The 12,960-nt window shown below is 46.1% G+C and overlaps 1 protein-coding gene across 1 annotated transcript in view; it reads left to right on the top strand.

Annotated features, from left to right (window-relative positions):
- The first annotated feature begins 7,559 nt into the window (after positions 1–7,559).
- The window catches only part of LOC119175752 (chitinase-3-like protein 1), a 28,562-nt gene continuing 23,161 nt past the window's right edge, over positions 7,560–12,960 (top strand). The window contains exons 1-2 of the mRNA XM_037426704.2: positions 7,560–7,867; positions 12,922–12,960. The exon at positions 12,922–12,960 is cut by the window's right edge and continues 192 nt beyond it. Of these exons, the coding sequence (XP_037282601.2) occupies positions 7,807–7,867; positions 12,922–12,960 (100 nt within the window). The 5' untranslated portion in view covers positions 7,560–7,806. The remainder of the gene's footprint in view (positions 7,868–12,921) is intronic.

Genomic DNA, 12,960 nt, shown 5'->3' with positions numbered 1-12,960 from the left:
TTTAGCTGTTGCCTAACGAGATAAGTTAAGAGTTTCAGCCGTATACAGTTGAATGGGTGTATCGTATAATGACAAGAAGAAAAGCAGTGTGTTGAAAGAACATGGGCACAACGCTGCACTATATACATTGAAGTTTATTGAAAAAAGGCGAAGCTTGTGAATCGAGCATGCACAGAAAAAGAAAACGAATTAAAAAAGGTGGAATGTATCGGGAGACCCGTTTTCGTTAGACACGACATAACGTAAATGATTAATACAGTCAATGATAGCAATATTAGCGAAAGTTGGGCTAGTTGGTGGTTCATGCTTGGGATGTAAAAACAACGCAAAATATATAGACAAGGACAGAGGAAGATACGACACCGCGCTCAACTCGCAACTAAACTTTATTGGAAGACACACGCACATATATCACGCAATCGACCCTGTCACGTGGCAAACCAAAGGCGTCTGCGCAGCATATATCAAACGAGGTGCGAAATATACGTAATCAAAGTGAACCACAACACGTGTGTAACACACCATCATTGCCAAAAACATACGCAACAGTCCATAACAAACTAATAATCACTTTGACATGGCAGCGCTGAACTCAAGTACCGAACCCCCTTTTCACCCATGGCCATAGACGGCTTACTTATACACCTTTCCCCCTTCCTTTCAACGAAAAAAGCCTCAATCACTTCCCTAGTGCACTTGTCCCGATTGCCAAAAAACAAGTGGCTTTATCTGCCAAAGGTTGGCAGCCGCACTCCCTACAATGAGCTGGCAAGTGCAACCCACCAGCAGCCGTTAAAGAAGTAAAGTCTTCCCTTAGTCTCACGTTACATCACCGCCCGATTTGTCCTATATAACCCTTCCCCACATGACAATGGCAACATATATACAACACACGATTTACACTGAACATATCTATTTTTCCTCTTCTCCGGATAGAACGAGCAAGTCTTTCGTAAACCCGAACCTCTTTTATGCACGCGGGAGCAAATAGAGGACAGCTTCTTAGGAGCGGACATCACTACACGTACCCCAAACCTACTGGTTACATTTTTCAAGTAATGTGAGAAATAGTGCACCACACTCCTCGCTATGCAGGGCCCAAGCTGTTACTCTCCGACTGCTACAAACAAACACTTACCCGAGCCCTGCGGCACTGCACACAATGTACCCTGAACGGTTTCCAAGCCCGGACTGCCCCCTGTGTGGTGGTTATGCGGACTTCGAGCATGTACTGTGGGACTGCTCCTCTGCCAGTCCCCTTTCACCCAAGAGGAAATGAAGCGACTCATTAAGGCCCAGGACCAGACCTCTCAAATCCTGGCCGCCCAGAGGGCCCGCGCGAGGGCCGTCAGGTTTAACCTGATGGTCCCCGAGTGGGCCTAGCCAGGTGACGCTGAGTTTACTCGCGTCTATTGTGGACCGAATAAAGTTGTTTCACTCACTCACGTAGGGTGCTACAACCGGTTTCCTTTCATTGCGCACGCACTCTGTTCTCCTGTGCTTATCACTTACGCACTTGACTCACTTGATTAGCTTTTGCAGCTCCTCAAGATTTCCGTATCAGGGTAGCCCGCCAACTTCCGCATATCACCCTGGCTCATGATACTTTCTTTCAACGCATGCGTCCACGTTTTCAGGAGTGCAGCCCGCAGCGCAGCATAAATAATGCCGAACTTAACGATCTTAGAATAACCTGAGGTGAACGGCAAGATACCATTTACGGATAGGGGCTTGTACCGCCAACACAATTGTTTCTCGTGAAACCGCCATCTAATATCTAGAAACTGAAGCTCTCCTTTTTCAGGTAGCTCGTAGGTGAACCTTAGCCCATGGCCAGATTTCTTAAAATTGTTTAATATGTCACCTCTCATGCTATGCTGACTGTCGGTTTTAATTACAATAAATAATTCGTCAACATACCGAAAAATGTGGCAGGATATATTGATCAATTTATCGGCAACAGACCTGCCGACTTGTCCCAGGAAAATATTACTTAAAATTGGTGCCACCTTCGATCCAATGCAAACATCAGATTTCTGGACATAAAAGACCTCTTTTCCACTCCACACATTGGCCGCAAGTAAAACGTCAGCAATTCCAGAAAGCTTTCCAAGTATATGCCACAACTGTTAAAGAACTTAACTTCATTATTGTACTGAACCACACATGGTTTAACACTCTGCAGAAGTTCAACATGTGGTAAGGAGTAAAACATGTCCTCAATGTCAATCCTGAAAGCCGAACAAGAACCCGGGCTATTAGTTTTGAGAAAATCTACTACACCTTCAGAGTTCTTTACTACAAAGGGTAGACTAAATTGAGGGCTTCCAGCCGCTTCTGCGAGTGAGTCGACATCTCAGACAGCCAAGTTCCTTTTTCTAATATAATGGCTTTGAACGGAAAATTAAGTTTATGGGTTTTCCCTGGGAGAAAAAACTTGCAAGTTTAATTCTTTTGCCTTTTTACTCTACTGACTAGACCGGACAGATTCCAATCTTGCAGCATAGCAATAGCCTGCTGTTTCACTTTCCCTGTTTTAACGTCCACTCTTTTGAAATTCTTCAATACGGCTGTCTCAGATTTTTCATTCAAAACGCCCTCTTTCAAGACCACAAACATTCCTTCCTTATCCGACAAAGAATTAAACCTTAAGCCCATTCCCCTCCGAAAATTATATGACCAACTTGACAGGGGAGAGCCTTCGCCTAGCCAACGACGTGTGAGTGCACATCTATACAATCAGACACGCACCTTATTTGCTCGCCTTCAGGCACATTCCGGGAAATGTTCCGGGAGACTAAGGGAACACTTAGTCTCCAATAGAACACTAAGCTCTTAACGGCTGCTGGCGGGATGCACTTGCCAGCTCATTGTAGGGAGTGTGGCTGCCAACCATTGGCAGATAAAGTCACTTGTTTGTTTGGACATCGAGACAAGTGCACTAGGGAAGTGATGGAGGCTTTTTTCATTGAAAAGCAGGGGGAAAGGTGTGTAAATAAGCCGTCTGTGGCCCTTGGTGAAAAGGAGGTTTGGTACTTGAGTTCAGCGCTGCCATGTCAAAGTGATTATTGGTATGTTATGGGCTGTTGCGTATGTTTTTGGCAAGTATGAAGGTGGGTTACACACATGTAGTGGTTCACTTCGATTAAGCATGTTTCGTAGCTTGTTTGCTGTGGTGCGCAGACGCCTTTGGTTTGCCACGTGACCGTGTCGACTGCATAATATATGTGTATGTGCCTTCCAGTAAAGTTTAGTTGCGACTTTAGCGCAGTGTCTCCTCTTCCTCTGTCCTTGTCTATATATTTTGCGCTGTTTTTACATCCCAAGCAATGATAGCATAGCGGAGGTTATTTGCAGCTTTCAATTGAAGTGAGTTTATTCAATTGAAGTGAGGTAAAATATTAAAAGTGGACGAAAAACAACTTGTCTTTGGTAGGGAACGAACCCACAATGTTCACATGTGCGTGCGGTGCACAGCAATAAATGACCGGTAATATGGACAATCGCAGGGAACTGTGGGATACGACGGCTTTCGGTTCGACACGCCACGTGAGTTAGCCGCGGCACGCGCGCATTTGAGTACCTCTCCGTTCAATTTCAATGCTTTAGAAGTTTTGTTTGTTTGTGCTAAGCGTTACTGCGACGATGACAAGCTACGAAATCCCTTAACCATAAGGAAACTTCTTTATCGCACTAAAATGATCTGCAATGCTTTTATGCTGCTGGAGGGTATTGTCAGTTTACCTAGCTGATCAGTCGATACAGAAGCCAGTTTTCATTGTATGATACGTTACTTCAGATAAAAAATCACCATTTTAATGATCTCAGGGTTTAAATTCTTAGTACACTGTAGCAGTGTGCTAAGAATTCATTTCGGGATCGCTGCTTCATCGTCGGTCGATTGGCATGATGCGCAGCACTTATTGAGCACGTTGAGATATCTTTTTTTCTAGCCTTCAGCGCGCTATAAGATTCATTTTTTAGTCGAAGCCAGATGCTAATTTTAACGCTCATTTTGGTAAAGCTGTGCAATACGGCGGCACATAAACAATACAATCAGACATAGACGGCGCCCAATAATCAAAATGCGGCGCTTGTTTAACGCACTTCTTCCTTTGCGTGCCGTTCTGGCGCATTGTTTGACCAAGACATACGCAAATAGACTCGCCCAGTGCTTTGTGTAAACTTACTGTTGAGTGAAGCTTTCGCGTTTTTTGTCAGGAATCGGCAATGGCCGGCGGTCATCTCGTATGGCAGGTAGACTTCGCCCGCGCGTTCCGATAATATATTTGCTAGGCGCATCTGCGCGACAAGTTATTTCTCGATATAAATTTCACAGCGAATTCAAGCGCAGGCTTTTTATTAGTGCGGAATACACGCGTACCTCCGAGAAAATGGTTTTCGCACAGTCAACGTTCGCACGCTTCAACGTTCGGTACTCAACGGCTACCTGTCGCTGTGGCTCTCTTCACAGCGGTGGCTCACCTAATGTATATTTCTTCATTCCGTGGAAATCGATACCTGCGTTTGCCTTTCCCGCTCGAGTTGGAGCAGCCAACGCTGAACAACCGATTGATCGATTGATTGATTTGTGGGGTTTAACGTCCCAAAACCACCATATTATTATGAGAGACGCCGTAGTGGAGGGCTGATTGATTGATTTAAGGGGTTTAACGTCCCAAAACCACCATTTGATTATGAGAGACGCCGTAGTGAAGGGCTCCGGAAATTTTGACCACCTTGATTGATTGATATGTGGGGTTTAACGTCCCAAAACCACCATATGATTATGAGAGACGCCGTAGTGGAGGGCTCCGGAAATTTCGACCACCTGGGGTTCTTTAACGTGCACCCAAATCTGAGCACACGGGCCTACAACATTTCCGCCTCCATCGGAAATGCAGCCGCCGCAGCCGGGATTCGAACCCGCGACCTGCGGGTCAGCAGCCGAGTACCTTAGCCACTAGACCACCGCGGCGGGGCGAAAAATTTTGACCACCTGGGGTTCTTTAACGTGCACCCAAATCTGAGTACACGGGCCTACAACATTTCCGCCTCCATCGGAAATGCAGCCGCCGCAGCCGGGAATCGAACCCGCGACCGGCGGGTCAGCAGCCGAGTACCTTAGCCACTAGACCACCGCAGCGGGGCGTAGTGGAGGGCTCCGAAAATTTCGACCACCTGGGGTTCTTTAACGTGCACCCAAATCTGAGCACACGGGCCTACAACATTTCCGCCTCCATCGGAAATGCAGCCACCGCAGCCGGGAATCGAACCCGCGACCTGCGGGTCAGCAGCCGCTGAACAACCGAGCATAGTGTATTAGGAGGAAGATAAACGGGCGAGCGAGCGCGCGAATCCCGAATAGTCAGAGGCTTGCGGCGAAGCGGTTCGCCGTCGTCTACTCTTCTCGAACCGGAAGCCGGCAGCAGACGACGCATCCCACAATCCCTCGCTCTTTCAATGGTCACCTATATTGGGCTACGGCGAGAGCCGTTTCCACGGCCACTTTCCTGGGTCAATAAAGCCACTGTGGCCATTTCAGTCATGATATCGATAAAGCCGCGGGAGCGTTGTCAAATATTGGCTTGAAAGCACGTGTATATCAGTGCCGGACCAAGTAGGAACAAGGGGAAACATCGAAACCAATAGTTGTATAAATTCACACATGCACTCATGTACACGCTGTCCTATTTGACTGGTATAACGGCTTCTGTATGCCAACAGAACGTCGCGTGCACGTCACGCCTAAATTATAAGGAACACACTTCTTAATGTGTTTCATTTGACATCACGTCCATGAGGTGTGCACCTAGACCCATTTATTAACAGCTAAGCAGATGCCTTAATTTTGTCCATTGTTTCACATATATGTATCCTAAAGGCTAAGAAGGTATTACATAGTGTGGTACTACGGCGAATCGAACAATATGACACTCAACATACAACAAAAATTAAGCATCAGTACATCTGGAAATCAGTACAATTGGCCGAAAATAATACCCTGACGTCGGAATACTGCTCTGATTTTTTCAGGCTGCGAGAAAATCACGTATACACGATAACACTACAAGTCTTGGGGCTTGGTCGCCGAGGGGTTACTTAGCGACATAGCCTTTTTTTTTTACATTGATCTATCATTAGGAAATTTCAACTTGTTTCCATACAGAAATCTCAGGGAAGAAATTCGTTTCATTCACGGCTCCACTCTTGCACCACATTCTAATGCTTTAGTCTGTCTGTGTCTGTACGTCTGTCTGTCTGTCCATCTATCTGTCTGTGTCTGCCTGTCCGTCCATTTTTCTGTGTCTGCCCATCCATCCATTCGTCCGTTTTCAACAAACTTGAACAGCAGTGTACAGAGCTCTGTGTGTCCCTCTTTTGTTGTTTCGTCATGCGTCTAATAACCATACCATAATGCTGGAACGTGAAACTGCAACAGTAATATTGTAATGTGTCACACCTTGCACTATCATGTTTGTATAAATGTAAACAGCAAGCGCGATTTTGCCTTCTATTGCGTAAATAGTAGTTGGCTCCATCTTAAGGCTTTCTTTTCAGTCATATGAGAAAGAACTGCGGATTCGGCTTAATATAGTGAAGTCCGCATCACGGACATTAACGTTAGATATTGTGCCTTAGATCGCCTCCTAACGCGCTAAAACCCAGGTTTCATCTGTGCAGAGCACTCTCCATCGGCTGAAACCAGAGGAAGCCTGCATCAGCAAAACATTTTGCTACGGCTGCTGTGATAGCAGTCGAGGTATCCCCATGATTGATTGGATTGATTTATTTGTTGATTGACCTGTTGGGTTTAACACCCCAAAATTATCATATGATTATGATCGAGAGACGCTGTAGTGGAGAGCTCCGGAAATTTCGACCACTAGGGGTTCTTTAACGTGCAATGAAATCTGAGCACAAGGGCCTACAGCATATTTGCCTCCATCAAAATCGCAGCCGGCGCAGCAGGGATTCGATCCCGCGACTTGCGAGTCAACAGCCGAGTACCTTAGTCACTAGACCACCATGGCGGGGCAAGTATCTCCGTGGTAAAGTTGTCAGAAACACTCTTCCATATTAAAAGAAGTTTGAAGTTCCAGGCTGAAGGATGGAAGCAAGTGAATTACCGAAGCGTGTAGCTGGAAAACATCTTGAAAGCAGTACGTATTATAGCAGTGCTGCGCGACCACCTGCCCATAACCGACAAGAAGCGGTGGACGCCGAGCCATGGGTTTGAGCCAAGATCTCGGTTGAGCAATAGAGGCACAGCGGCCAGCCTCTGGCGCTGATGCTCCCTAGAGCAACGAGTGCCGTGCAAATGGCGTCATGGTGAGTCAGCTTGTTTACTCAAAGGATGACGGTACAATCTGAAAGTTAGCGCCGTCCACGGTATACATAATGATCGGGAAGCAACGACCGGTTGAAGAGAGGTTGAACAACACGACCCAAGGCCAACCGGGCGCTGCGCCCGCAGGGCAACAACCGGCGAACACAGTACGTACTCGTCGACCACAAGTCGTGCGCACGCACGCGCCCTTCCCGCACGCTTCACTGCTCCAGTGCGAAAAATCCGGTTCGCAAGAGCTCGCCTTATAAAGTTCATTACGCGCGGTCCCCCGACGATGTAGTACGTTCGGCAGGCAAAAGGCGGCAGCGTCGGTATCGCTCGCTTTCTCTCGGGTCTCGCTCGACCATAGCAGCCAGCCCGGACAGAGAGAGGGGTGAGAGCACGCTGCCGGCGCAGTTACCGAGTTACTGCCTGGAAGGCCCTCCTCTTGGACTAAACGCTCTCCGCAGGCAAGGATGAAGTGGGTCGCCTCCTTGAGCCTGTTCCTGACCCTGCTAGTCGTCGGAACACACTCTGGTGAGTGGGCGACGTTGCTCGCAATAGTAGCGCCAGGAAAGAATATCTTCGCATGCATGCACAGTTCAGGTCAGCCAGCGCGTAGAAAACGACCGCCGCTGACGTGACTGAAAAGCAAAGCAGCAGGTGCAGCGGCCACGGCTCAAGTGCGCTACTTGGACATTGGCTGACCACACCGATTTGGTCTGACACATTAGTTTTATTTTTCCTTCCGCGGAGCGCTTAGATGCAACGAGGATGAAGACGTACGTACATCCACATTGTTTCTAAAAGGCTCTTCGAAGACTTATTGAAGTAGAACGCTCGTCCAGTTTGCAGACAGCTGTTCCGCCTTGGCCGCAAGAAACGGTCGCTCTCCTTCCTGTCAGACTGGTCACGCATAGCCTTCGTTCGCCTCTCCCTCCATTCGCGTTCTCTGCGAAGCGCTCTCGCAATTCGCTGTAGTCACAGCACCAACGCAAGAGTACAATCGATCAGATGTGCAAGCTAGGGAGAAGAGACGTGATGCTTTGAAAGACAGCTGCCAGCGTAACTGCCAACTATGGACTTTGTATCTTCATAGCATGTAGCTATCAATAAAGTTCGGTGAACTTGGGTATCTTTCTGCGTACGGATTCGAGAATAAAGCACTTCGAAAGGTGGACTTATATGAACGTGCCACTATCGCTGGCCCTCGAAGTCCACACAAGCCTCAGCTGTGGAAAGGTTTTCGAAAAGTTCCGAGTACACACCTCTTCGCTGACAGGCATAATATACGATACCACCAATTAATAGCTTACAGCTGCTGGTAACAAAAAAACTCTAAGCTTTCACTTGGCTTGGTCTTTATAGGGCAAGTATAGCGGACGGTATGTCGACGACTCACAGACCTCTTCGGGCGATCACGGGGATCAAAAAACACCATGCCTCCGTAGAAGGCGCAGCACGGTCACAGCGAAAGCTAGAAAAGCGGCCTTTCAGAGCATTTTCTAAACACTCATTGGGTAACTACTGCAAGCACTCCTGCTTGATATCCACTAGGGCATTATTAATAAATTTTTGGGGGTAGTAGGTCGGCATTTGCTATGCTATTTTTCATCATTCCACTGAGAAGCGTGGTATCCGCTAAACGCTTGCAAAGAATTTCGTGCCAATTGTTCATGCGGTAGCTGACGACGACGAAGAATTATGGTTGAAGTAGGCATGCGCCACAGTTAATTGGAGAACAAGAACAAGCTTTTGTACTGGGTTCGAGCATTGGACGGCCTAGTCGTTACGCTATTCGCATTGTGTGACGACTGGTTGTTGTTTCGCTGTTTTAAAACGCTTTTATGCATCGTATTAACGCGATTACTTTCCCGACATCAAGCCTGCCTAAGGCACAATTGCCAACAAGTCACAAGCACCGGCGTAGCTCAGTGGTAGAGTACTGGGCTGACACCCAGCGAGCCCCACTATGTCATTGGTGCTAGTTTTTTTTTTTTTTTTCGAATTTCGCGCGATGTTGTTACGGACACCGGCGGCGACGAGCAGCTGCGCGTGACTCGAGTTCTGATTTCACAACAGCTTTTGCTGTAAAATTTCAGCCTTTCAGGGTCTTTCTGCCTGAACTACGTTAAACCCAACATATCAATCAATCAATCAATCTGTCTGGACTACTCATGCAAGAGGTGCACTTAAACATTATCGCAGATACAGAATAGAATTTCTCGCACGGGGGCGTGTCTTCGTAGCTTATTGCGTCTCTGCAACTGTAACATGCTGTTAAAAGTTACTACGAGCGCACACGATCGAATTACACACCCACAGCCGATTTTGAGGTGGGCGCATGTCACGGCGCTTCTTGTACCAGTCTCGCTAATACATTTTCGTGTAGATGTGATCTAGAGCTCGACACATTAATTATTCTGGTGACAACAACAGCATCGACAAGGCCAGAGCCACTCACGAGCATTTGGGCGAGAGCTTGCGCATAAGCAACCTAACATTTGGGCATAACAACCTGACTTGGTGCGACGTCCTCCGCCGGTGGCCATTGCAATCTGAACTGCTCCACCACCACGCATTGTGTCATCCTGTGAACGCATGTCTTGTGACGTTAAGAATAGCTGTGAAACACTGCTATTCTTAACTACACTCTAAACACGGTTATCTATAATGTAACTTTTTGGCGTGCGTATAACTTGATTGGTTGATATGTGGGTTTATGTGGTGCACCTAAAGCTAAGCGCACGTTCGGGCCTCAAGCATTTTCACCCCCATCAAAAATGCGGCCGCCGTGGCCTGGATTCGATCCCGCGACCTGCGGGCCAGCAGCCGTGTGCCTTAGCCCCGTATTTACAAATACTCCTAGACTCGAATTTCGTCCTTCATTTGACAGCATTATAACTGCGCTGCTGCTTGACTGAAAATGATCACTACGCTTCTCAAGAACCGCTGCAGATTATCGATGATATATGCAGTGACTAACTCTGCCTAGAGACGGCGCTCCCATCTGCTGTCTCAAGTCAAGGGGAAGCGTTTAGTGAAAGAACGTTGTAGAATACGGAGATTAGCTAGACTACCGTGGTGAATAACAGTCGACGTAAAATCCTCCCGTCCATAATTTAAAATGAAATCACTCCATTTCTTATTTATTTCCGAAAAAAAAAACATTTAATCTGGTGTAGTGCCATGATACCTCCGTTAATTTGAGTTGATGACAACATTGAACTTTAAGAGCACTTACCAACAAATGAAAGGTTCCCTTTATTATCTTGCCACACTTCTTTGTGAAGTTTTCTTATAGCTCCATTACACGTGGGAGTGCTGCCTTGCGCAAACAGCGCCGATTGACTGAGAACCATCGAGATGATCATAGAACCTCCCGATGCGATTACGCGCACAACGCGAACTTTACAGATTGTTCTGGAACATACTTGACCTCTAGCGATAATTCTAGAACATTCGATGCCACATGTATAAATGCCGACGCGAATCACCACCTGTCACTTAATCGACGGCCGCCGCTCAGTTCTCCACTATCAGTGCCAGACTGTATCGTTGTAATCTGACTTTCCGTTCACCGGCCACAAGTTCGGCCAAATAAACAGTTTCAATTTAGACCGGTAGTTTGATCCCTTGGTCCACGTCACGACCCCGGGGCAATATTGCTGAAATTTGTAAAATAGAATTTCGTTTGATCAAGTTTTAACTGCAAAGAAACCTTAAAAACATTGGCTATTTTTTGGCCAGTCTCCCTTGCACACTTGATATAGGAGAAAGCAGTAGCCTACACGACCAATAATTCATTCATAACGTATTCAGTTAAATCAAGCCAGTTTGGTCCTACATATGGGTCGTACGGCTCGAAGCCATGGTTGCTACCAAGTTCGTTGAAGCAAAGCTTCAGATAATGTTTCGAGGCTCTGCTCTATAGTCTAGAAATGGCGCGTGCCTGATGCGAACAAATGAATGCGTTTCCCGTCTCTGCGATGTGAGATGAATTCGACACTATTTCTTTCAGGCCACTATTCTAAAATTTTTGAATACATATATAGTTCCTAGTCAAATTCAATTAGTTCAAAACGTAATTGCTTTGTAGTTTCGCGCGTACACCGTTTCCGCGTGAATCTTGAGCATCAAATAAAAAACTAATTATTTAATCTTAAATTACTGTTCTTAGCAACTCTACCCAGGTATACAAGTTTTAAGTTAATTCAGTGTTGATAGCTCAAACACCAAAAACGTTCACACGATTTTGAATGCTTGCGTGATGTGTCGCAGTCCTTTAGATGATTACGAATTAACGTGCAATTTCTGAAACAGATCTGAGCGCTGTACATCATTTGTTACTTAGTGCACGGAATTAAATATGATAAAGTACAGCGTAATGCGAAATTCAAGTGGTAACATAAAGCATTCAAGTCGTCACATATATGGATAGTCCACCGATATCATCAAGGTCCCACTAGTATTTTGGTGTGTGACTAACCAAATTATTGTAAATACTTTCTGGTTCACATCATTGTTCAGATAGTTCTGATACATATCGTGGCTTCCATGCGTAAAGCTGAAGAAATATTTATTTATTTCACTTTGGCGGCCACGAATATTTGAGGTAGGGGTTGTAGCCCCTGCTATATGTACGCAACTACGGTATATCAGCAGGCATCGGGAGGTGATTAGGAGCATGACTGAAGCAGACAAAGGCATTTTTTTCTAATAATTGTGGCTCTTATACGGCTGCCGTGTAATTTCTGCAGTGCCAGTATGTAACATTGTTACAACTGAAATGCAAAAAGTAGACAGCGCACAAAAGAAGCGACAGCCCGTTGTCTACCATTTGCGCTTCAGTTGTAACAAATTGGAATGTCTAGATACTGCTTTCACACCTCTGTTGCTGTAATGCTAGTTAATCGAAATCTAGAGCAACTGTGGTCATAAGAGCGGTTATAGCCTTTTTGAAAGCAATTGAACTACATGCGCGGCTATGAAATTTTTCTCAGCTAGAAAGAATTCTATATACTCTCCTCTCTATCTCACCATCGTCATCCATTAGTTTTTCTTCTCCCCTTTCCCCTCCCTCCATGTAGAGTAGCAGGCTAGAGCAAGCTATCGCTCAAGCCGACCTCTCTGTTTTTCGGTAAATAAATCCATCTCTCTCTTTCTCTCTCTCTCTATCTCTCTCTCTCGCTAAAGCAACGCGTGCGGGACCTCTCAGCCTTAAATTTTCCCCACGTTTTGCCGCGAAATTTTCAAATGAGGGCTAAGGCACTACTGAAAACGCAGAAAAATTGTATGCGACATGCAATTTGACATTTGTTTTTTTTTCAATTAGTACTAAATACATTCGATTGACGATTCCTACTAATTATGCAGTCAATTACACGGGGAAAAGTCGTCCAGTTGGCGCCACTTGTTTCTGCAGTATATATTGTTTTGAATCATCATTTTCATATGATACCTCGGAAACTGTTAGCTGGGACAGCCTGCATATGCAAGCGTGCAGAGCACCTTAATATTCTCCTGTTAGCAAGTACACGTTTAGCGATATTTCATGCTGCAGCATATAGCGGAAACGTCTCTCTTCGCAGCGACGATAACGACGAGTTCGCCCACGGCTCCAACAGCGG

This window comes from Rhipicephalus microplus, chromosome X, assembly GCF_043290135.1.
Source record: "Rhipicephalus microplus isolate Deutch F79 chromosome X, USDA_Rmic, whole genome shotgun sequence".
Taxonomy (NCBI): domain Eukaryota; kingdom Metazoa; phylum Arthropoda; class Arachnida; order Ixodida; family Ixodidae; genus Rhipicephalus; species Rhipicephalus microplus.
The sequence above is the reverse complement of the archived record's forward strand: the minus strand, read 5'-3'. Positions and strand labels throughout refer to the sequence as shown.